Below are 26,350 nucleotides of genomic sequence, written 5' to 3' on the forward strand. Positions count from 1 at the left end.
CAGCTTACAAAGGCCAAACTTAGTGGGCGGAAGAGCAACGCGCGCCTCTTCAGCCATCCATTGCTGGGGACTTCGGCTGCTGGCAGTACCCAGTGGACCTCAAAGCTGATGCAGAATGGAGCGAGACGGCGGAGGCGGCGGCCTCTTTTTCCGCGGTCTCCAGAACCGCTGTCATGAGAAGACGAAGCTGCGAACGAGAAAGTCCACCTTGTATCTCAGCCCGCAGAAGAGCACCGGGCGCTGCGGGGGTGAGTGAGGGGGTGTGGACGCCGAGCTGGCTGGCGGCGGCGGGAAATCGGCGACCCTGAGCGAGGGCTCCATCTACTGGGGGTCGGGAGTTGGGAGTGGGGGTGCCAAGAAATCGCCTTGCCTTGGAGATGGGATTCTGGATCCCCATCTCTTGCAGGGCACTGTATTCTGCATTGTTTTGTGCCAGCTTTCCGCAGCCATGTGAAGTGAATAAGCATGATGTGGCCATCCCAAGTCAGAGAGGGAATGGCCACCCTGACCCAGTGTTCCCAAAGTTTCATATCTACGGAGGGCTGATTCCTGGAGTGGAACCAGGTCTGACCCCCGCCACATTGCTTTTTCCTGCTGGCCCCTCCACCTTCTCTTTGGTCTCGTTGTCACCCTGACAGGAGAAACATCACCCCAGCAAGTGGGATTCTGATCTGTCGGAGGGGGTATGTAGATAGATTCCTCATTCATTCATTATATATTGCGTGCCTTGTATGTGCCAAAGGCTGTTATTTAAGGGCCAGTTCTGAGTAGTTTCTTCTGCCTGAGGCCACAAAGAGGAGAAAAGGAGAGAACAAGGTTTTCGGACAGCGGATACAGTCCAGTAGGGAGGTTTGTTTCTGAAAGATTAAAGTTCAGAAGGGGCACTATGTCGTGTTGAATGCACCAGTTGAGAACATTTAAAATGTGTTCCTGCATTTTTTGACCTAAATCACAGCAGGACCTTCTATGACCCACCTTCTAGTGTAACGGAAATAAAACTAAACCAGTGGGCCCTAATTAAACTTAAAAGCTTTTGCACTACTAAGAAAACTATAGGCAAGGTGAAAAGACAACACTTAGAATGGGAGAAAATAACAAATGAAACTGACAAAGAATCTTCAAAATATATAAGTAGCCCATGCAGCTCAATACCAGAAAAACAAACCACCCAATCAAAAAGTGGGCAGAAGACGTGAACAGACATTTCTCCAAAGACGACATACAGATGGCTAAGAAACACTTGAAAAGATGCAGAACATTGCTCATTAGAGAAATGCAAATCAAAACCACAATGAGGTATCATCTCACACCAGTCAGAATGGGCATCATCAAAAAGTTTACAAACAATAAATGCTGGAGAGGGTGGGAAGAAAAGGGGACCTTCTTACACTGTTGGTAGGAATGCAAACTGATGCCACCACTATGGAGAACAGTATGGAGACTCCTTAAAAAACTAGGGAAAAAACTACCATACAACCCAGAAATCCCACTACTGGGCATATACTCTGAGGAAACCAGAATTGAAAAATACGCATTGTCTTGAATTGAAAAAGTACCCCAATGTTCATTGCTGCACTATTTACAATAGCTATTACATGGAAGCAACCTAGTTGTCCATTAGAAAATAGTACACATACACAATGGAATATTACTCAGCTATAAAAAGGAATGCATGAGAGTCAGTTCTAATGAGGTGTATGAACATAGAACCTGTCAGAGTGAAGTATGAAAGACAAATATCATATATTAGTGCATGTATATGTTGACAACTGATCAATGGAATCTAGAAGGATGGTACCAGTGTGCAGGGAAGCATAGACAGAGACATAAAGAACAGACTTTTTGGACCCAGAGAAGGAGACGGTCGGATGATTTGAGAGAATAGCACTGAAACATATATATTACCTATGTAAAATAGCAGCCAGTGGAAGTCTGACACGGGGCACTCAAAGGCAGCGCTCTGTAACAACCTGGAGGGATGGGGTGGGGGTGGGGGTTAGGGAAGGAGGGGACACATGTATACCTGTGGCCAGTTCATGTTGATGCATGGCAAAACCATCACAATATTTTAATAACCCTCCAATTGAAAAAAAGGAAATATTCCTGAAGAATAAGGAATGAAAGTGCAGGAACCCAGAATGATAGTAAAAGACTCACAGTGGATCAGAGGCAGGCTGCAAACTCAAGTCGTCAGGAGACAGAAGAGGCAAGGCTAAATACAAGTAAAAAGTCAAAAGACCCTATATTTCAGTACCAGCCAGTTGTTTCCCAGTTGAGCTCTATGTTGCCAGATCTTAAGGAGTTTTGATATGCTACAATAGAGATGTTAACATAAAATCTGATTTTTAAATGTTGGCAACTAAATTCACACTTAAAAAATATTTAGTGTATAAGATGTCCGTTTGTGATTAAGAGTGGGACTTGAGTCAATATACAGACCTGGTTTTGAATCCTGTTTATTTACAACCTTTCTGACTTAGGAGAAGGCAGTTTAACTCTGAGCCTCAGTTTTCTCATATAAAATAGGGCTAATGATACCTTCCCCATAGCAATGAGGACTAAATGACATAGTGCATGTAAAGGAATGAATTCAGTGCCTAGCATACAAAAGCATCAATAAGGACTATTTAAAAGTGTACAAAGGACCATTTTATATGCCAGTAAATGCACATATACAAAATGTTGCTTCCTAAGTTAGTAATTTGTTAGCTGGTTTCTTTCATTACATACACAAATATTAGCTTAAGACCTTAGTTAACCCAATCTCTTTTTCAAAATGTATCTTAAATTTTGATTTGTTAAATGAAAGGAGTGGTAATCCTCCATTGATGAGGCTATGGCGCTTTGTCTAACCTTCCACCCACGTCTGCTTTTGAGTTGTGTGGAGGGGCTGGAATTCACCACTGTACTTTAACAAGGCCTGAGCAAAGGGCCAACCAGAGCAGATTTTAGTTCTCCAAGTGGAAGTTGCCTGACTCTTGTGCTACAATTACCTGTTTGTTTTTTTCAGATCTTCTTGGTGAAAACATTTATTTGGTCTTGTTTATCATAGCATTACGAATATGTAACTGCTTTTTAGTCCAGACAAGTTTTGTTCCAGATGAATACTGGCAGTCTCTTGAAGTTGCACATCATATGGTTTTCAAATATCCTTTGTAGTTTTCTATTCCTGGACTAGAAATGTGTGTTCATCTCAGAAACTGTCAGCTCTGACATGTTTTCAATCAATCTTCTGTATTTTCTCCAAGTAATTTTAACCTATTAAAGTGTGCCATTATTTTAGGCTAATATTCCTTCTGTACTTTCTTTGGTGTTGATGTACTAAGCCTTTGGCATATATTCCCACAGTGCTGAGTAATGTGGAGCATATAGATGAAGTAAAAAACATTTCTGCTTGAAGAAATTGTTTACTTAGCCAACTACATTTTTATTTCCAATACCCTGTATAAAATACTATGTTTTTATTTAAGCTTCTTTGCCGAAAAATGTTTTATATGTAGAAATGAAAAGAAGTTCTGTTTCAATGCTACTTAACATTAGTCCTTAATATTACTAATTATGGTTATTTGACCTGGGAATGGACAGAAAGATTGAGGGGTTATACTTACCCCTTAATCTTTGCAAGCATTTACAAGATTCTGCATCTTTTGGGGAAAGATAGTGTTCATTTGCTGGTAAGTTTAAATAAAAGTAATCAAAAGTCATTAACAGATTTCATCTTTTTAAGGTTAATGTATATTAGTTAGTATTAAATGTTAATGATTATTATTATTATTTATGGAAGTTTGTTTTTAAAAGACTACTGTTGCTCAACTCTGTATCTGGGAAGGCCAGGGTTCAAAGACACATGGTGATGTGTAAGCATTCAATATGTGCTAAAAACATTGAGCATTAAAGTGTGCTGCTGTGAGAAATTCTATTAAGATATACAGATGTTCAGAATGACTATATTATATATTATTTGAACTTTAAATTTCCTTCATAAAAGAATCACTTAAGAAAGTGTTCTATCTTATTTTTTTAACTTGTAAACATAAGGCCATGTTATGTGAGTCTATGAAAACTAAATACATATAAACCTACTCAGGATTTAGTATTGAAATTAAAAATTAGGCAAATTAACTTGATAAAAATATATTGATATGTACAGTTATTATGCTGTGTAGTAATTAGCCATCAAGAGTGAGCAGGGTTGTAATCCCTAGATAATGAATTTCTGGGGTCAGTTGCCAGGAAAAGATACGAAAGAAGAACTAATGGTGCAAAAGTATTTCTAACCTCATTATCAACATCCTTTAAGCTATCATCAAGTTGGACTCAACAGTTTGGCCCTGCCCCATTTTCTGTTAGGGAAGTGGCCCAGAATTCTTAAGGCAGCCCAAATCCTGAAAGGTTTTTTGAAGCCTGGAAAGACATCGAGGTTGTGGAGTTTTGTTTAGTTTTTCTTTTTTTTTAAGGCTGTATTGTACCCTCCCCTTTACAATGATACCTAATTACCCATTAGTGAAGAACGAAAACCATATTGGTGAAATCGATGCTTCATTTGAGAATATCACAGGGAAGGAAAATTGAGAGCAGTAGTTGTTTCTCCCATTAACACATGTAGAAGTTAGGAACTGTGAATTGTTTTTTCATCTCTCACGACTACCCACTAGCTTCTAGATATGCAGGATATTCATATTTGCCTAGGCAAATGTATATAATATCCCAGAAAATACGTTAGATTATGAATGATGGAGTCTTCAAGATAGAACTTGAACAGAGAACCATTCAGTCATCATACTCTCATCTTGATTATTTTAAAATAGATTATATAATTTTGAAACCAGAAGGTATCAGAGAAGTGATGAAGAAAACAGACCAAAGTCACTGCATATTAAAAGCTAAAACCAGATCCTATGTCTACTTATTCACAGTCCAGTGCTCTTTCCAGATAACTTCTCTCTAAACTTCATAAGGTACGTGGACAGAATTAAGGATGGCTTAGAGCTCTGCTGTTCAGTACAGAAGCCACCAGCCACATGTGGCTACTCAAGACTGGAAATGCTAGAAATGTGGCTAGTCCAAATTGAGACATGCTCTTAGTGTAAAATCCATACCAAATGTCAAAGCACTAGAGCAAGAGAAGAATGTAAAATATTTCTTTTTTACATTGATTAAATGTTGAAATATTTTAGATATGAGTTAAATAAAAGTATTGAGGTTCATTTTACCTGTTTTGACATTTTTTACTTTTTGACTACTATAAAATTTAAAATTCAGTATGTGGCTCACATTGTATTTATACTGGAGAGCACTGGCTTGGAATATTGTGAGAAGAGGGATAAGAAGGGAGACCTGTTTGGGGTGGGGGTGGGGGTAGTTTTGAACAGTCAGAAGATGGCACACAGACATCCAGCTCCTGGTGTTTCACGAAAGGAAGGGTCAGGATCAGAATAGGAATATAGAATGGTAAGCTGCCAACAAAGGCCTAATCTTCAGGGTTCACTCCTGTCACATTCCATTACAACTCCATTTATTTTTGTGTTCAGCTAAAATCTACCTTCTTTTAAATTCAAAATTTTTATATAACACTTCAAAAAGTCCTATTTATCCAGATAAACATCTCCTCATATTAAAACCTCATAATCACCTTGTAATTTATCAATCTCTAATCTTAAAATGTGGGTCTTGAAACTGAACACAGTATTGAAAGCTAGGGCAAGTAGCTCAGAATACAGTGGCTCATTAAGTTCATAAATAACTATACTTCTTTCAGTGCACAAGAATTCTTTTAGTATTTTAGTGGCTACCTCAACACTCAGCTCATATCAAGTTTGTAGCGAAATTAACTTTCCCCATGTAGTATTTGCAGACCTGGGAAATGAGGAGGAGGCTGATAGATTCTTTTGCAGGGCAAACTAGTACAGAGGTGTCTTTTACTGTATTTTACGGGCACAGTTTAAGTGGAATTATGGAGTACAATGTACCATTACGATTTAAACATACATTTACAGAGTACATAAAGGACATAAAGCTGAAGTGTTAGAAACTGCTGACAACGGAAAGTAAAGCAGCTCTAATTATAACATAAAATTAGTGAAGTTTGATGCAATAAAATACAGATGTACATGTAAATTTTTAGAAACACGTCTTCTGAACAAACTAAAATTAGTTGTGATCTACCAGCAAGTGTTTAGTTTAACGATAACTGTGACACATTTTAAAACTCAAAGATATTAATGTATAATATAGAATCATTAACTGTAATTAAGTTATAATACATTTTCTTTTTATTCTTTAATATCATCTGAAAACCATATTTCTATAATAACAGATTACCAAAAAAAAAGTAACTCACATTATTGATATTGCAGGATAGCAAAGCAATGTAATTTAGTAGCTAAGAGCTTTGGAATCAGGCAGACTTGGGTTTGAATCCTGACCTCCACACTAACTAGCTCTGCAGTTTTTCGGAAATCACTTAACCTCTCTGCCCGTTTTCTCATTTATAATCCTGTCTCATAGGATTGATAGAAGGACTGAATGAGCTGATATACATGAAGTACTTAGTATGATACTTAGCCCACAGTATTGTAAATATTTCATTAAAAATTACCTACTGTTATGCTAAGGAAAACAACTAAATGTGCTTCTAAAATAGAGCCTTCACACAATGAAATGGGCTGTTGGCTACTTAAAATTAGTAGTATTGTAATACATATATTACAGAGAGCATGGGAAAGATAAAACTACCTTTTGGTATTTCCATGAAAATTAATGTAGTTTTTTGTAGAAAAACAGGTATTTTTGCAGAAGAATAGAACAATGCATCTTTTTTTAAAACTAAGAATGGCTTTCAATGTTGGATAAGCTTGTTGATTTCTTATGGTTTTAAAGTGTGAACTAACCAGATGTTTTTAATATCTTTTTTTTTTTTAACTAATGAAGATTTGGATTCCTAGACTTGCCCAAGCATTTCTGTCTGCTATAGCAGACTTGAGGCTTTACTCATTAATGAAGCAACTAGAAAATCAGCAAGTAGCACGATGGGTGGTAAGTCTAAAACACGTTAGAAAATCTATTTCCTTCATTCCTGTGAGCATGAAGCACATGAACAGGGCAGTTGACATGACTGATTTCCCAAGGCAGTTTCAGAAGATAACTTGTACAACTTTACAAAGGCACTTCCATAAGTCAGAACAGTAAGATGCAAGTGGACATGCTGTCTCCTTCTGAATGAGCCCTACGTGGCAGAAACCACTGGTATCCTCCAACCCTAGAGAGGCCGAAGCCTAGGACACAGCCTTGGGAAGCACCATGACTCAGGGCTGAGTCCTTGTCTCACTTGCCATAATATTCAGTAGGAACAGTTATAAACTACTGCCTACCACGTGGATTACCTCAGCTGTTTACAATCCTTTCACTATTTCTCCAACTACCTGCAACTCAGGCCTGAGAATTCTCTTCTCACTGATGCACTCTTTCACTTTTGGCTAGAATAATGGAGAAGGTACAGAAGATTGTCTTTAGTCATTTGATTTACTTCACAGTGAGGAGATTCTCAATCTCCCATTCAAATCCTGAATGGATTTTCCCAGTTAAACTATCCTAAAAAGAGTTATCAATTAAGGATGCTTATATAAGCCAACTTAGAAATCTTATTACCTTTTTTATATTTGTTGGCAAATGTTTCAAATTCCAGATAACCAATTTACCAACACACTTCTGAAATATAATTTAGTGTTAATTTATTAACATTAACTTATTAATATATTTATGCAGATAGTGTGTTGATTTGCATTAAAGACAGATTACTTTAGCAATCGAGTTCTCCCAGGATTAAGTCAGTCTCTTTAATTTGTGCTTATATGCACTGCCCAAGGCTGAACCTAAAACAGCAAAGACATAATGCCTTTAAAATCCTTCCTCTAAAGTGGCAGCACTATGATCATCTAGTTCAGGAAGAGCCTTTAACTTCCCAAGAAGTTAATTGGGAACATGCTTTAAAGTCTGTATTGGATGAGATAGGAAGCTGGTATGACATGTTTTAACATCCCTGAAGCAACTAATAAGTTTCTTTTAAAGGCATTTATTTTGCAGACTTAATGATGCTTCTGTTTGCATGTTCTACCAAAAAGTAGTTTATTAATTTAGTCAATTTCCAAATTAAAATTTAATGCTTTTTCCTGATAAGTCACTTTGTGTGTGTGTGTGTGTGTGTGTGTTGTCTTCAATTTCCCATCAGGAAATAGGACATTCCAAACCAAGGTCAATAAAAATATCAAGAAAATACTTGTCAGTAATATAAGACAATTTGAGTAATACTGATTATAAAACTCTAGCTATGAATTTCAGTCTTCTTTAAACTCTGCCGTCAAGGAATCTGTATTTTTTTATATCTTTTATTAGTGTGAAGTGAGATTTAAATCAAATGAAATGCCACAAAAATGTACCTAACTGTAACAAATATAGATCTGATTATCATAGACGTGTTTGATATAACTTCTTAAAAACAATGTTTGGGCATGCCCATTTTTAACATTAGACTTGCTTCCTATTTTCCTTAGAAGATAATACTAAGCGTTTCCATTTCCCACTCCATATGTATTTGCTTATAATTGTTCTTAGTTTTTTTGCCAGTTATGCTCTTGGTTCACGTGGTATTGCTGTACCAGAACTCTTACAAACACCATGGAAACTGTTCTCACTATAATTGCTCTTTTCTACTATCCTTTGGAAGGCTCAAAGTCTATGAACAGGTGAGTTACAGTACTGTTACAATTATGTACAAAACTCTAAAGCATGGTTTTGAAAAATCTTAAATTATCAATATATTGCAATACCCAGTGGACTCCCCCAATATTCATGAAGGCTATCAGAACCACAAATTCACAGTTGATGTATTTATTACAGCAGTAAAGAGAGATACTCAAACTAGATAACCAAAGAGAGTTCAATAAAAGGACTATTTACAAAGATATAAACAATGTTTAGAAAATCTAGTAAGGGGATACCATAGTACCTGAGGGCTAGTCACACGTAAGTTTCTGTTATCCTTTGGCCTCAGGGAGTAAGGAGACGAAACTGTTACTGAAATCCCTAGAACTCTTTTAGAGAGGACCCCAACAAGAGAGGGGTACTGCTGCTGCTGCTACTTCAGTCGTGTCCTACTGTGTGTGACCCCATAGTCAGCAGCCCACCAGGCTCCCCCGTCCCTGGGATTCTCCAGGCAAGAACACTGGAGTGGGTTGCCATTTCCTTCTCCAATGCATGAAAGTGAAAAGTGAAAAGGAAGTTGCTCAGTCGTGTCCAACTCTTCGCAGCCCCATGGACCGCAGCCTACCAGGCTCCTCTGTCCATGGGATTTTCTAGGCAAGAGTACTGGAGTAGGGTGCCATTGCCTTCTCCAAGAGGTACAGCTAGCCTTTATTCATAGCAAGGAAAGAGCAGGGTGAATAACATACACTGACTCTTCTGCCTTCCAGTTAACCAACGCTAATGAGAAGCCAAAGAGCAAGACAGCCCACTGATACAGTCCAATAGGTCACCCTCCCTACACCCTGGGCAGGTGAAGAATAGAGTAGATCCTGGATGGCAAATAGAAAATACATGGACGTGGTTTGGGTTTATATAAATTGGTATAAAATACTAAGAAAAGGGAACATCAGAATAGGGTTTCACTGTATTCTGGGCAGGTTGTCTGGAGGAGCTAATGTGTGGTAGGATGTGTGGGAGAAGAGAGGAATGAGGCTAGCATGGCACTTATAAAATTCAGATTTTATAAGTAGCAGGGTAGCTTTGAGAAGCATGACACAATTAAACCTGATTTAGGAATAATTCTCTCCTAGTAGCAGTACTGAGGATATACTAAAAGGGAGAAAGCTAGAAAATCTGGGAATCTAGTTAAGAAGCTAGTATCCATTCTTCCTTATATACAAGGTTGTTGAGGATCAAACCAAATAAGATCATTTCTGCATTAAGACTCTTGACTGCTAGAATAGCCATTCACTTATGTTACCTATAGATGAGGATGTCTAAACATTGATTTCTATCAAACGAGAATAGAGCCACTCAAGAATTAAATGAGAATTTATAGACAGTGTGGCCTATTACACAGTAAATGTTGAGTATTGATGGTGACAATGATATTCTTAAGAAATATTTCTGCAAAATTAGAAATAATGACTATGAAAAGATTCCAAACAAGTGACACAACTATGAGAAGATTTTAGACAAGTGAGAGGACTTGATGTAAAATCATGGCAATGGGAAGGAAAGCTGATGTGTGGGATGAAAAGTTGGGATTTAAAGTGACTCCAAATTTTAAGACTGAGAAAATGAGTGATACTGTTTAATACTAGACACTAAACAGGTTTGTGAGAAAGTTGTGGGGCTTATTTCGTATACTTTGATTTTAAATTCCAGTAAGTTATGTAGAAATATTCAGAAAGGAGTAAGAAATCCAAGTTGGAAAATTTGGAGTGAGGTTAGGTAGGACTCAATACATTTGGGCATACTCTAGGTAGTTTCACTATGGCAGAATTTGCAATTAGGCTGACTACAAGTTCAGACTAAGCCAGGGGTGTTCTAATTCACGTGCTCAGTGTTTGTTTTGTTCTTTATGTTAACTACTTGGCAAAATTTTTAAATTGGGAGATCTTACCTAAAATCTTGATTTCTAGTTTCTCTTGAAAAAATGTAAGGCCTGGCAACATTCTGGGCCAAGATCCCTTCATGACGCTATTGGAGGTCCCATGCAAATTTTTCTTACTTACCTGGTCTCCATAAGAATTTGAACTTGAAATCCCTATTCTTACATCTTCACCAACACTGGAAATTTCTTTATAGTTACTTATTAGTTAATAGGTGTATCGTAGCACTATAAAGTTGTTTTATTTTGCCACTGTCTGTCGTCTTGATGATTAAATTATTAGGTGCTCTCCTTCAACTATTTCTTGAGAGAGGTCCTAATAGTTGTTAACGCACATTTCTATCCATGATCATATAGGTTTTTACAGCAAGCTTTTTTAAAATCAGGTGTATATCTATATATGTATATATAGATATATGTATCTTTCAGATGGGCAAAACTACAAGTCTGCTTTCTGAACAAAACCACATGTAACCAGAAGCCCATCATTACCTAAATAATCCCAGTGTTTTTCTTTAAAAGAGCTTTTTTCCCCTCTTAGAAAATGTGTGACTGTCTTTTATCTTGGTAGGAGACACTTCCACCAGAAAAGGATTTGACAGATTTTATGGTTAAAAGTTGATATACCTCTCAGGAAATAAAACTAACATTAAGATTAGAATAACTTCTTACTGGGAAATACTAGAATATTAAGTAAAGCTGGAAAGGACCTTACGTATTACCTCTTTTTTATGGATGAGAAAAATTAACCAGAAAGTTTAGGTAACTTCCCCATGTTCAGATAGCTATTTATACCAAAAAGAAAATGCTCTAATTAAAAAAAAAGCTAATACCATGGAGTAAATAGATAACCTCTGAACTCATTTCCACGTTGTCTTAACAATACCTTTTCCTTGCGTATAGTGTGAAGTACTCATCCCTGGTGGCACTTGCCTTCATAATCCGTCCCACAGCTATTATTCCATGGATACCTTTGCTGTTCAGACATTTCTGGCAAGAACAGAGAAAGCTTGATCTTATTCTACATCAGTTTTTACCTGTAGGGTAAGTATAGCTACAATCCATCATATTAATTTTAATAAAGATTATGAACAAGATCTTACATCTTTTTAGTCAGGTGTATCTTCTAGTATCACTGAGAATGATCAGACTAAGGAAACATAGTATTTCCAATTTTATATTTTTAGTTGTGATTCTGAGTATTTTAATTTGCTTAAATGAGGATCCTGGGAGTTTTTCTAAATTAGAACTTTCCTATGCTTTATTTCTTAAATATTTTTCAAATATATTTTAAGGATACTTGATTCCTTCACATTTGTATGGGGTTTTATAATAAACATACAATATATATTCACATATTACCTGATTTTCACAATTCTTGGATCTAGGCAATGTAGATGTGTTTTTACTTGGTGACACAGAAAATGGAGGGCTTAATGAAATTAAATTAGCCAGTGTCACTGGGTTGCTGTGATGAAAATGGGATTGAAACCCACGTTCTCTGACTATATTTTGAGCTCCTAGAATCAGAATTATACCAGGTACCTAGTGGAATATACAAAATAATTATTCATTGAAGGAATGAATGTACTTTGACTCTTAAAACAGTGATCTTTTTAATATATTAGTATTTACTTTGTACAGGCTATTTTTGGTAGCTATTATAAAAGGACAAAATCGCATGGTGGCTAAGTTGCCACTATTGTCATTTCTCAAATTTATTAACAGTTTTGATTGTAAAGCATTCACTCAGCAAATATTTAATCCTAATATGTTCTAGGTGCTGTTCCACATGCTAGAGATACAGCAGTTTAACAAAGTCCATTCCTTCATGAATTATACATTCCAGTTCAGGGAGACAGCTGAAAACTATGATTAATTTATGTTTGAGAAACTTGAGAGGTGACAATCCATGTTGGAGGGAAAAATCATGAGAGCCTTCAGCTGAAACTACAGACCCAGTCAATATCCTAACAAGTTATGAGATCTTGAGTCATAGATACCCAGCTAAGCTGTGCCTAGATTCCTGACCCACAGATGCAGTGATAATAAATGTTCACAGTTTTACGTTGCCAAAACATTTGGCGGTAATTCATTATGCAGCAATAGGTAATACAGAATTTATTACTTTTAAAAAGTTTAAATACAGCTTTTCTCAATGAAATACCTTTCAAAATGTGTAAATCCATATTCAGCTGGGGAAACTTTTGAAGCATTTTTAAAGTGGCTTTTGATGCTATATGCCACTAAGTCATATGCCATTGCTGGATTTTCAGTAGGTTTAAAATGTTAGTCACCATTCTATTTTGTTTTTCAGATTTGTCACTTTGAGTTTGTCTCTGATAATTGATCGTATTTTTTTTGGTCAAGTAAGTAAAAATAACTTTTAAGTTACTGTAATATAGTCATTTATTACACTAAAAACTCAGCTTTACTTTTTTAATCCATGAGTATCTGAAAACATAGGCAAACCATTTTTTTAATGATATGGGATATATTAGGAAAAAGCTGGTAGCATACGCCTTTGGTTCACTTTGCTGTACTTTTCCATATAACAGAATTGTGTATTAATTGAAGTTCTAAGAGTCCACTTAAAGTACTGTTGTCAGGTTTGTAACAATAGAGGTTAACTTTTAAATGACTTTAGTTAACCTTAGTTATTCAGAATTCATATTAACCAGAATATTCTTTAAGCATCTGGTTTAATCTTATTGGTAATAGATTTAATATTGGTAATATAGGTTTAATCTAATTGGTCATAGCCTCTGGTGATTTTTTAGTTCCCTGTTTTTTTAAGTCACTTATAGGTTCTGGAATCAGATGCTACTGTCTGAAGCCTAGTGTATTAAGATGTAAGATGTTGGACCAGTTATTCTTACCAGTTTCCTTATCTGGAAATAATTGTGGTACTTGTCTCTTAAGGTTGGAGGATTAAATGAGAATACATGTAAAATGCTTACAACATTGCATGGCAAATGTGAGCACTTAATGTTAGCTGCTATTGTTATTACCTACTTTATGCTATAATTCAAAGTGCAGTGTTTTCAGAGCTTTATCTTAATAGGTAATATGTGATGCCATAAGGTGGTACTACAGTAAAGTTTTTAACATGGGTACCAAACACATATAAAAATTATTTTCATTGATTCTTTATGTCTACATGCTGCACTGTCAAAATGGGCATAAACAGTTATACTCTTGAATCTCAAAAGCCTAGTGTCTTACAAAGAACACATTAATACGTATAAAAAGTTAATAAATGGTTTCACTGTTATTATAAATGACAATGAGAAGAGAACCATACACAATCAATGGGATGCAGCAGAAGCAGTTCTTAGACAGACGTTCATAGTGATACAGGCTTTCCTCAAAAACAAGACAAATCTAACATGAACAACCTAGACTTACCACTTAGAAGAGTTAGAAAAAGAAAACCAGAACCAGAAGTCAGCAGAAGGAAGGAAATAATAAAGATTAGAGAGAAAATTAAGAGATGAAAAAAATCAGTAAAACCAAGAGCTGGTTCTCTGAAAGGGTAATAAACAAGACTGACAAACCTCTGGCCAGGCTCACCAAGAAGAAAAGAGAGAGGACCCAAATAAATTAAGAAATGAAAAAGCAAATGTTAACAACTGATACTGCATAAATACAAAGCAACATAATACTATGAACAACTATATGCCAACAAATCTGACAACCTAGAAGAAATAGACAAATTTCTAGAAACATTCAGTCCACCAAAACTGAATCAAGAACAAATTGATTCACCACTTCTTGAATTGTGCTCTTTCAATCACTAGAGGAGAAATAGAATCTGTAATTTAAAAAACTCGCTACAAACAAAAGTCCAGGACCAGATGGCTTCACAGGCAAATTCTACCAAACATGTGAAGAAGACCTTATACTGATCAGGATCATTCCCAAAGACATTCTATGAAGCAAAACTAGACAAAGATATTATCAAAAAAGAAAATTACAGGCCAATGCTTTTTGATGAATACTGATGCAAAAATTCTCAAAATATTAGCAAACCAAATCCAAAAACACATAGGAAAGATTGTATATCACAACCAAGTGGGATTCATCCCAGGTTCACAAGGATGGTTCAACATACGCAAATCAATGTGATACAACACATAAGCAGAAGACAGAAGCCACATGATCATCTCACTAGATGCAGAAAAAGCATTGCCATAACTCAACATTCATGATTAAAAAAAAAAAAACTCTTGCCAAAGTAGGTATAAAAGGAACATATCTCAACATAATAAAAGCTATTTAAGACCAACGCATGGTCCTCCCAAGTGGCTCAATGGCAAAGAATATGACTGCCAATGCAGGAGACACGAGAGGCGTGGGTTCAATACCTGGGTTGGGAAGATCCCCTTGGAGGAAGAAATGGCAACTCACTCCAGTATTCCTGCCTGGGGAGAATCCCATGGGTCAAGGAGCGTGGCAGGCTACAGCCCATGGGGTTGCAGAGTCAGACATGACTTGAGCAACTGAGCACACACGCATGACAAACCCATAACCAATATAATACTCAATGGTGAAAAGCTGGAAGCCTTGCCACTAAAGTCTGGAACAAGATAACGATGCCCACTCTCACCTCCTCTATTCAACATAGTACTGGAAGTCCTAGCCACAGCAGTCAGATAAGAAAAGAAATAAAATTATCCAAATTGGAAAGGAAGAGGCGAAACTGTCATTATAGCAGATAACATGATACCATCTTCAGAAAACTCTGAAGACTCCACACATAAACTACTAGAACTGATAAATGAAATCAGCAAGGTAGCAGCATACAAAATTAACATACATAAATCCTTTGCATTTCTTTACACGAACAATGGAATATCAGAAAGGGAATGTAAAAAAAAAAAAAAAGTACCTTTCAAAATCACACCACTCAAAATAAAATACTTAGGAATAAACCTGACCAAGGAGGCGACAGGCTTATATACTGAGAACTATAAAATATTAATAAAGGAAATTTAAGATGATTCAAAGAAATAGAAAAGATATCCCATGCACTTGCATTGAAAGAATTTATATTGTTAAGATGGCCATACTACCCAGAGAATCTACAGATTTAATGTGACTGCACCTATCAAATTACTCATGACATTTTTCACAGAACTAGAACAATTCTAAAATTTATATGGAACCATAAGAGACCCTGAATTGCTAAAGCAATCCTTTAGAAAAAGAACAAAGTAGGAGGCATAACCCTCCCAGACTTCAGACAGTACTACAAAGTTACAGTAACAAAGCAGCATGGTACGGGCACAAAAATGGATATATGGATCAATGGAACTGAATAGAGAGCCCAGAAATAAACCCACACACCTACAGTCAATTAATCTTTGAAAAAGGAAGTAATAATATACAATGGAAAAAAGACAGGCTCTTAAGCAACTGGTAATAGGAAAGTTGGACAATTACCTGTAAATTGATGAAGTTAGATTACACTGTCTCACCATACGCAAAAATAAACTCAAAATGGCTGCTTAAACATAAGATATGACACCATAAAACTCCCTAGAAGAGATCATAAGCAAAATATTCTTTGATATAAATCATGCAAATGTTTTCTTAGGTCAGTATCCCAAGGCAACAGAAATATGGGGATGGGGAACACATGTACACCCACGGCTGATTCATGTCAATGTATGGCAAAAACCACTACAATACTCTAATTAGCCTCCAATTAAAATAATTAAAATTTTTTAAAAGGAAAAATATCCAAAAAAATATAAGTAAATGGAACCTAATCAAACTTATAGATTTTGCACAGCAAAAGAAAACATAAAAAAGAAACAAAAAGACACCTTAAAGAACCAGAGAAAATGTTTGCAAATGATACAACCAACAAGGGCTTAATTTCCAGAATATGCCAACAGTTCATATAACTCAACAACAGAAAAAAAAACCACCCAACCGAAAAATGGGCAGAAAACCTAAACAGACATTTCTCCAAAGAAGAAATACAATGGCCAATAGGTACATGAAAAGATGTTCATCGTCACTATTAGAAAAATACAAATCAAAACTACAATGAGGTACCAGCTCACACTGGTCAGAATGGCCATCGTTAAAAACTACAATTAACAAATGCTTTAGAGAATATGGAGAAAAAGGAACCCTCTTACACCTTTGGTGGGAATGTAAGCTTATGGTACAGCCACTATGGAAAACAGTATGAAGGTTCCTCAGAAAATGAAAAACAGAATTACCATGTGATCCAGCAATTCCACTCCTGGGATTTTTTCCACATATCAGACAAAACTTAAATCTAAAAAGATCCTGGCACCATTATGTTCATAGCAGCATTATTCACAATAGCTGAAACATGGAAACAATGTAAATAGCCACTGACAGATATATGGATAAACATAAAACGGAATACTACTCAGCCATAAAAAAGACTGCTGAAATAATGCCATGTGCAGCAACATGGATGCAACTGGAGATGATCATACTAAATGAAGTCAGTCAGAGAAAGACAAATACCATATCATTTATATGTGGAATCTATAAAACAGGACACAGATGAACCTGTGAAACAGAAACAGACTCAGGGATACGAGAACAGACTGTGGTTGCCAAGGGGAAGGGGGTGGAGGGAGGGTTGGATTGGGAGTTTACGATTAGTAGATGCAAATTATTATATGGATAATGGATAAACAAGATTCTATTATACAGCACAGGGAACTGTATTCAGTATACTATTATATAACAGTATAAAAAAGTATTGCATATTCAAAATCAGCAATGTAAACTACCTAGTGTTCACACTTCATTCTGATTTAATTTCATGATTATGCCAAATTCCCCAGGGCCAAAAATCCATACTTGGCATTAACACATTTCTATTTCTTTTTCCTTCAACTATCCCAGTGGACTCTGGTTCAATACAATTTTTTGAAATTCAATGTGCTGCAGGATTTGGGATCATTTTATGGTTCTCATCCATGGCACTGGTACTTCAGTCAAGGATTTCCAGCTGTCCTGGGTACTCACTTACCCTTCTTTATTCATGGCTGCTTTCTAGCCCCAAAGAGGTACAGGATATTTTTGGTGACTGTGCTATGGACACTGCTAGTTTATAGGTAAGATTTTATTTGTTCAAATAGTTCATTTTTTAAATGTTACCAAGAAATTAAACAAATTCTTTGAAAGGTAAACTATTCATCTCTTGCAGGTTCATTAATACTTATGATTTGTTAGTGGGGATTATTTAGCAGATTGAAAATGCAGTGAGTATGCTGGTACTTGGGGCTTCCCTGGTGGCTCAGTGGTAAAGAATCCACCTGTAACACAAGAGACGTGGGTCAATCCCTGGGTCGGGAAGATCCCTTGGAGAAAGAAATGGCAACCCACTCCAGTGTTCTTGCCTGGGAAATCCCATGGACAGAGGAGCCTGGTGGGTTACAATTCATAGGGTTGGAAAGAGTCGGACACGACTTAGCATTTAAATAACAACAAACAAATGCTGATGCTCAGACCAACTGAATACTTTCTCCAGATCTTCCCAACCCAGGGTTCAAACCCGAGTCTCCTACATTGCAGGCAGATTCTTTACAGTCTGAGCCACCAGGGAAGCCCTTCTGATACAGTTTGCTTAGTAATATTATATTCAATTTTAAGAGGTTGAAAATTTTATTTGCTTCTAAAAAACAGAAACCACAATTTTAAGTACTGTATTTCTAAATGAAAATGTATGCATTTCTATTTTAAATTTGAGTAATATTACTTGGGTTGGTAACAGAAATCCCTTGTTTTAGAATGCAGTTGTACTTTAGAATTTCACATTGACATCAACTGTTGGCATTACTTTTAACACATCATCATCACCATATAACTAAAAAATAGACTGATTCCTGAAGCATGAAATTCAGTCTCATAATTACAAAAACAGATCATGTTAATTATATTCATTTTAAATACACTAATTTCTTAAACCATCATTTAATATGAGAAAATAATATTTTCTTTGAATATCTTTTTTATTATAGCATGTTGAGCCACAAAGAATTCAGGTTTATCTATCCAGTTTTACCATTTTGTATGGTGTTCTGTGGTAAGTATTTTTGTAAAATAGAGAAAAGAAAAATAAAGAAACCAAGGACAATCAATGTTTATTAAACTCTAAAATATTACTTTCTACTAGGCTAAGTTAGGATTGCTCCTTAATTACAAATTGATTACTGCAGCTTTCCCTTTCTGCAGCCAAAATATCCTTTTTCTTCCCTAAATGTCCTTTTTCCTGTGTCCTGTAAAGTGAGATAAAAATATAAGGATCCAGCATCTATAGCACCTTTTGATGGTGGTGTTTCTGGCTGTTAGAAATCTTTCACTAAAAAGTAATATGTCTATTTCAGAGTAGCTAATTTAAATTTATGGTTAAACTACAAGTTCTACATTCCACAAATGGAAAATTAATGTTGAAACTAGTTTTTAATGCTTTATATACATTTATCCCTTCAAGACTCCGTCCTAACGCATATGCAGTTTTTAACATGATTCACAAACTCTGGTTTCATTTGCCACCTTTCTATGTATCTCCACTAGGTCTTTGCAGTAAGTTTTTTACATGTGACTTCTAAAGTTTTATATTACTAAGCTCTGGAAAACATGAATTTTTATGTTGGTTTGGAAAATTTATGAATTGAAACTTTATTAACTTAAAATTTAATTCAGAATGTTTTGTTGGCTTGCTTCAAATATTAATCACTAAAAATAGAAAAATCACTGGGCTATGGAAGGAAGAAATGATAATCAAACTGGACCTGGAGGCTCAGAAAAATGAGGGCATTAATGGTATCAAACTTTTTACTTAAAAAGCAAAAAACCCTCCAAATTCATTGAATTAAGCAGCCTTCTTTGGTCAAGTATAAATACCATCTCCCACATCTCAGCTGTATGTACTCTCTTTAGACACAAACACACATTATCTATATATTTGAAATACCTAAAGTACTGAAATGAAAGTTAGTGTCATATAGTATCTTTATATAGTCTTACTTCATCTACAGATGCAGACACAAAAATATAAGCGTCTAAGAGCTATTTGGCAAGTCTTTAGAATAGTGGGACCATTTAACAGAACAATTCTGTTCATAAATTACTATTCAGATTTAGTTTTTTCAACAACCACTTGAGTTAGCTATAATTGTTTACTTTTCACCCAGGTGAACACTGCCAGATACTACTGGAGGACAAATATTTCTGTGCATTTTGTTTAGTTCCGTTAATTTAGGAACTTGGTTACATTCCATTTTTATGTTTTTTGACACCGTTCTATTTCTCTGCTCTGTGTCTTTACAGAGTGTTTTAAAGACTGAGTTATCTAAATCCTCATTCCCATTCCAAGACAGTGAATCTTTAAGTGGGAGGGTCTTGGTAACCTGTTTCCAGTCCCAAACACTGAGATAAAATGCTCGTGTGGGTTGTAGAAAGAATCTGCCTTTCTTCCATCTCATGTCCATTCAGAAAGATCCCTTCAAGGACAGAGACCTAGAGAAACCCCTGATCTTCTCACAGGATATGAGCTTCTCCCTCAGACACGTGTACCTACGGTTCCTGAGTGAACCAAAAATTCTGATTCCTTGGAGACTTGTACTTCCACTAAGAATAAGAAGGGTTATGCCGAGTTCCAACAACAAGACCAGTTAAGTAGTGAGTTCACCTAGACCAGTCTGGATGTTCAGGAGTGACGTCAGACAACAGTCTCTTTGGAGTTCCAGATGTTTTAAATGGCACTGTTTTCTGGCCCAATTTTCTTTTCTAGCCACTTGAAACCTTGAGTTATATTGTACCTCAAATCTGTTTTTACTCTATTCTTATGTGACCTGATTTTATATAAACATGACAATTCTATTGGCGATAGCAGTTTAACAAGTCACCTCAACACTTAGTGGCTTACAATTATTTACAAATTGACAGCTCAGGTGGGTAGTTCTCCAATGAGCTCACTTATGCAAATATAATCAGCTGTGGAGGAGGTAGGCAGCTATGCGAAACTAGGCTGGGCTTCAGCTGGCTATTGGTCAGGGTACCTCAGCTCTTTTGTGGGCTATCATTCTCTAGCAGGCTATCTGGTGCTGAACAAGCTGGGTGTAAGCAGGGATCCAAGGGAGGCCCAAGCATGGAACCGGCACACTGCCACTTCTACCATTCTTTTAGTCAAACCAAGTCACAAAGCCAAGCTAGATTAAGAGATGACAAACTTCAGGCTAGTCGGGGGACAGGACACAGGAAGAGAAATAACTACAGCTGTTTTTTTCAATCTACAGTAACTTGTCTTGCCTAATTTGAACTTTCCCCAATCCTAGCCAAAACACCTTAATTCTAGATCAGAATGTTGGCTTTGATCCTTAGTGAACTGTGTAACTTTGTACCTGTTTCCTTACCTGTAAAAGAAAGGTGTCACTAGTCTAATAACGCTGAAATTCTTAGACTGAACTTCTGTCATTTGAGCTGTTTCCAGTTCTGGGTTGGGTTTTTGCTTCATCTGTTTTTACTACAGTGGCCGTTGCAGACCTGCTTGTCTCTGATTAGGCCATCCATATGCTAATCTTTTTAGCAAAACCACACTTGTGCTGTTTCAAGTCAGATAACCAGTGTTACAGAACTGGTTCCCATCCCCTCCCTCCCATTACCACGCTCAGAGGCATCACTTATATCCTCTTAATTGTTCAGCATCTCCAAACTGCCCAACACAATAGTGAAAGAAAAAAACAAATAAACATAAATCTACTTCCAGAAAGAGATCCATGCCAACACTCACAAACTGACCACTGAAAATCTCCTAGGAGCCTAGTGGTATATTTTTCTAAGAATAATACATAGTTACATTTCCTCCAGAATTACTGAGACTTGTAGGTACACAATCTGTCACTAGTGCTTGGGAGATTAAAGCAATAAGTAAATGGAATAAAAGCAAGTTCTATATATTGATCAATTATGTAACAGGACTGGCGCTGTACATACATTTTTCCCTAATATTTGAAAAAGGTACTGTTGCGGATGGGGAAACTAATGCCAAAGCTAGAATTCAAACCTGGACTCCCTATTGGTCAATTCCTTTTTCTAGAAAAAGGTCAAGACCCAGATGATACTGAACAATGACAGTGAATAGTCAAGGAAATTACGAACATGACCCAATGCTTATTTCATGTTTTTCCATGACAGCATTTCAGCTTGTACTACACTTCCATTAAAGACTATAAATATATTTGCAATTAATATTCACTTAGCTATAAGAAAAAAAATCACCAGTGTTACCATTCAATGTGTCTATCTTTATATAGGATACTCGCTAAACAACTTGAAAACGTGGAAGAAACCAGCTCTAAGTTTTCTGTTTTTATCAAATATGCTCCTTGCCCTCTATACTGGTTTAGTTCATCAACGAGGTACTCTTGATGTCATGACTAATATTCAAGAACTCTCTTACAACAATACAAATGTATCTTCAGCTTCAGTACTTATGATGATGCCTTGTCATTCTACTCCTTATTACAGGTAATAAAAGTTGTTCACTAAATGCTACGACTATAAAAACTACTTTAAAACTCCTTTCGAATTCCTGAATTTAAATTAATTGGTCAAATGATTATAAGGCGTTTGAAACTCCTGTTTATGTCAATGAAAATCATATACCACTTTTAAATATACTTTAATATTCAAAACAACTTACATTTAAATACTCTGATCAAATAAACCTATACAGTATTTTATACTACCTTTAAAAGGTACTCAGTAAAAAAAAAAAAAAATTCAGGTATCATTGATCTTAATACAAATCTTTGTGATACACCTTATATTTACATAATTTGTAAATGATCTCAGAATACGGATTCAAGTCCATATTTACTGATGGGGACTGTTGTCCTGGTTTTAAACCAGTGTTTTTACTTTCTTTAGATATCAGCTGTCTTGCCTGTAAAAGTTAGGGAATTCAATTAGATGATATTCTAATGCTTGGATTAAGTGTGTCTGGGAAATAACAGTGAAAGTGCCTTAATTATGCAGGGCTTTTGAAAATACATCATGGACACTAAGCTTGTATTTCAGGGAGCTGTATACACCAATTGCCTAATAAGGATAAAAGGACAAAGAAAACAGCTTTCCTTTAGAAAATTCTTTACGTATCTAGAGTTAATCTGAAGTTAATTTTCCATGTGCACATTCAGTCAGTATCAAAGTTGGTATCATTTTACAGTAACTGAACACTTTTGGAATACTCTGCTTAACTGAATCATTAATGCCAATCATTAATAGGCTATTTGAAAAACTGGGATTGTCCAGCAAAAGCCAGTTAGATGGATGCAAGACCTCAAACACCCCTTTAACTTGAAGATCCCATTCTATGTAGAAAAGACCAGAGCTGAGAGAGGGATATTCACTCTCCCTATATTCTCAGTAGTGGTAACTTCAGAGAACAGGAATCCTAGAGGTATTATGATGCTCTCCGATACATGGTTGTAGTGACTGATATCTTAGGCTTTGCATAGTTCACCTAGTTCTCATCTTAGGTTTCCAACAATGCACAATGGAGTGTGCGTGCACACACACACACACACAAGTATGACACCTACCTCTGAAATATAAGGCTGTCAGCCTTTTCTCAGTTGTTTCTGCTTTCCCCTTGAAGCAAGACCTTCATCTTCAAAATTGTAAAAGTCATGAAGTATTAAGATCCTGTGTAAATTTACTTTGTACACATTTCATAGAAAAAAAATAAACCTCTATCAAATTTTTATTTAATTTTTCTGAGGCAAAGTTGTAAACATGGCTTTTTGCATGTCCCAAGTAACTGCTTAATCCACCTTTTCTACATACACTCTAATCTCCCAACGCCTCAGTAAAACCATTACTTATTTGGATTTTGATCCGTGAACCCATGTTGTTCTTTTTACTAAATCATACTTATATAAATATTTAAGAACAACAAAAGAAATAGGAAAAACTTGTCCCTTAAGAATTCAGAGCAGAAAGAGGAAAAGAACGAAGAATCCTTTATCCTTTCAGGTTCATGACCAGTTTTCTACTTTGCCAGATATTACTCTCTTATTAACAAGTAACATACCTGGTCCCAAAGCCCCTGTGCCTGAAACACTCCCACAAGCTGCGGACTGACTTCCCACCTTCACATGGAGTTTCACTCTTTACTTTGGACTTGAGGTTATGCTACCTACACTGTATAAGAATCTTAGTCTCCGTTTTTTGAGAAAACTGCATTAAAGATGTGCCGCTTCACCTTAAGTGAAACCCAGTTTAGATTCAGATTTCACATTTTATGTGAACATGATGTATCTTAAGTGTAATTTGAAAACTGTCACAATTTTTTTAAATTTCTTGTAACTATAATGATAACTTTCTTTTTATAGCCATGTCCACTACCCGCTTCCAATGAGATTTCTCCAGTGTCCCCCAGACCTGACTGGAAAAACTGATTATCTAGTTGAAGCAGATATGTTTTATCTAAATCCCTTAAAGTGGCTGTATATGGAGTTTCAAAATGATTCACCACTGCCTACTCACTTGATCATCTTCAGCATCTTGGAGGAGGTAAGGGAATATGAAAAAAGGTATAACTTGGTATTTTTATTTTACCTCAGGTTTAGCAAACACTCAGATAACAATATCACTTTTTTTAATGGTCCCTTTCAACACATATTTTATTAACTGGTCTTTTCCCTGGTCAAAATCAGCCCTAGTTCTACAGAACTATCAAGGAATATGTGTTACTTACCATGAGTTATTTTATTGTGAAATTGCATTGTTTTATTAAGAAAAAAGCTGCAGAAGAACAAATAGGTCATTCTTAACTTAATGAAAAGTACTCAACAAAAGGTGGCTTTTATTTGCTTAAAAACATTTATTTACTTCTAGGAAATAAGTCCTTTCCTAATTTCAAACAACTATGAGAGAACTGCTGTTTTCTTCCACACTCACTTTCCGGAGAGTCGAACGGGAAGTCATGTATACATCTACGAACGGAAGTTAAAAGGGAAACTCAACCAAAGATGAAATTCTGAACTATGTTTAGATCTTTCTCAGAGAAAAAGAGATTGCTGAGCAGAAATATTCAGATGTTGCTGAAAGATGCTACTAAATACTGGGTAAAACTCATGGAACTAGCAAAAACCACTATGAACTGCTTTACCAAATAGCACTACTGAGGAAATGTATGGGGGAAAAATCACAATATAAAATCATATATTAATGCAATGCCAGATTTTAAATAAAGACCTTTAGTTTTCCTCATGGTGTAGTTTTATTGTTTCTTCCACAGTATTCAGATGTGCAAGAAATTTCACAAGAGAACAAGTCAGCAAGTTCATAAGAAGGCAGCAAATTCTTCACAAATCAACGGGCTCTTGAACCCACAAAAAGACAAGAAGCAAGTGTAAGGTTATAAAATGTTAAAGATGAAATTCCATCACAATGTACTCTTTTTTCAAGCTCTACTCGAAATTTAACACAAATATCAGTGTTAATTACACTTTGTCATGTATGATTTGAACTTGCTTTAAGCTCATACACTGAAAGGAAGTCTCATTTCATGCACAAAATGTGTTGCATGCTTGGCTTCCTTAATAAAACTACAGTTGAACATTTCCAGTGCCAAAAAAAAAAAATTCAGCAAAGCTAAACTACAGGAAAATGCAAGTTAGTAAGCTTTTGCTTGATACTTCTGAGTAATAATATAAAATCATCAAACTATACTTAGAAATGATAAAAAGACATTGTTATCTTGATAATTTCATCTTAGTTTCAACACCAAACAGTAAAGAAAGCATCCAAGTTTCTGTTACAGTTTTCTAATTTAACTTAGTTGTGATGGTCAATATTTAGGATCAAAAGGTAACTGCCCCAATTCTATTTCAAGGTTTGCCATGTGTCTTCCATTAGTGCGACCATATTTATGCCATTTACCTTCCCTTTTATAAGGTTGTGGCTGAGGGTGCTTCTGCTCTTGTTTTCGATGCCTGGAGCTTTCAATATTTACCATACGTTGCTTTTTATCTGGTCGACTGAAAGCAGTAAACACATTTTTCATCCAGGTTAGAGTTAAATTTATTTAAACAGGAAACAATTTTAATGTTTTTTTCTCCATTAATCTATTATTTGAACACTGAAAAAGGATAGTAAATGAATCTGAAGTATATAATCCTTAGTATAACCATATGAAAAAGATTTCAGTGAGTTTATACTTTTATCCTACAGAAAGAAAATATGGACAAACATAACTGTGCTGGCAAAGAGGGGAAACACTCAAAAGATAAATAGAAATGTAACAATAAAATAATGAGATGTGTTTCCAGTATTTTTTCTCCTTTCCTATTAAAGTTAATTCCCCCTCCCCAAGTGGCTTCCTCTCTCAGCACAGATACATACACATCTCCTACAGAGTTCCTCCCTCCCTATCTCTCTCCCTCTTTTTTCTGCATGCGCATGCATGCTCTAACAGCTAAAGCTTATAAACAATATCTACATGTAGTTCTTAATCTCCATAATCACACCTTTGTCACTACTTCAACAAAACACTCCATGGCCATCCAATTCCCAACCAAGACATCCATTCTTTATTTTTTTTTGGGGGGGGGGATGTAACATTATTCCTTTTACTTGAGATGATTTTTGATTTTCACAATGCCACTCTCTGCCCATCATTCTCAGCCTTCTTTCTCTACAACCCCTTAG

General features: G+C 36.0%; 2 protein-coding genes across 10 annotated transcripts in view; one reads left to right on the forward strand and one right to left on the reverse strand.

The window, feature by feature from the left end:
* Nucleotides 88-25,284, forward strand: PIGB (phosphatidylinositol glycan anchor biosynthesis class B). Of its 3 annotated transcripts, none has more exons than XM_013967126.2 (12): nucleotides 88-248; nucleotides 3,011-3,146; nucleotides 3,557-3,674; nucleotides 6,931-7,035; nucleotides 8,611-8,741; nucleotides 11,537-11,677; nucleotides 12,951-13,002; nucleotides 17,534-17,745; nucleotides 18,652-18,716; nucleotides 21,949-22,162; nucleotides 24,031-24,211; nucleotides 24,536-25,284. In XM_013967126.2, exons 1-12 carry the CDS (start codon nucleotides 116-118, stop codon nucleotides 24,671-24,673), a joined length of 1,626 nt encoding a protein of 541 aa, XP_013822580.2. In that variant the 5' UTR covers nucleotides 88-115; the 3' UTR covers nucleotides 24,674-25,284. The 3 variants fall into 3 exon arrangements, with proteins under 3 accessions (XP_013822580.2, XP_017909728.1, XP_017909729.1); XM_018054239.1 differs by having other exon boundaries at nucleotides 8,623-8,741; nucleotides 24,536-24,840; XM_018054240.1 differs by lacking the exons at nucleotides 3,011-3,146; nucleotides 3,557-3,674 and having other exon boundaries at nucleotides 144-248; nucleotides 24,536-24,909.
* CCPG1 (cell cycle progression 1) overlaps nucleotides 24,487-26,350 on the reverse strand; it is a 40,968-nt gene continuing 39,104 nt past the window's right edge. For 6 of the 7 annotated variants that reach the window (XM_018054238.1, XM_018054233.1, XM_018054232.1 and 3 more), the window contains one exon: nucleotides 24,487-25,680. In XM_018054238.1, coding sequence (XP_017909727.1) covers nucleotides 25,491-25,680 — 190 coding nt within the window. In that variant the 3' untranslated portion in view covers nucleotides 24,487-25,490. The remainder of the gene's footprint in view (nucleotides 25,681-26,350) is intronic. The other variant, XM_018054235.1, reaches the window with a different exon arrangement.

The sequence above is a fragment of the Capra hircus genome, chromosome 10 (assembly GCF_001704415.2).
Source record: "Capra hircus breed San Clemente chromosome 10, ASM170441v1, whole genome shotgun sequence".
Taxonomy (NCBI): Eukaryota; Metazoa; Chordata; class Mammalia; order Artiodactyla; family Bovidae; genus Capra; species Capra hircus.

Coding starts and splice junctions, on each gene's coding strand:
- PIGB (XM_013967126.2), top strand. CDS start 116: ATGGAGCGAGACGGCGGAGGCGGCGGCCTCTTTTTCCGCGGTCTCCAG. Junction 7,036..8,610: donor AGCAAGTAGCACGATGGGTG/GTAAGTCTAAAA, acceptor AATTGTTCTTAG/TTTTTTTGCCAGTTATGCTC. Junction 11,678..12,950: donor CATCAGTTTTTACCTGTAGG/GTAAGTATAGCT, acceptor TTTGTTTTTCAG/ATTTGTCACTTTGAGTTTGT.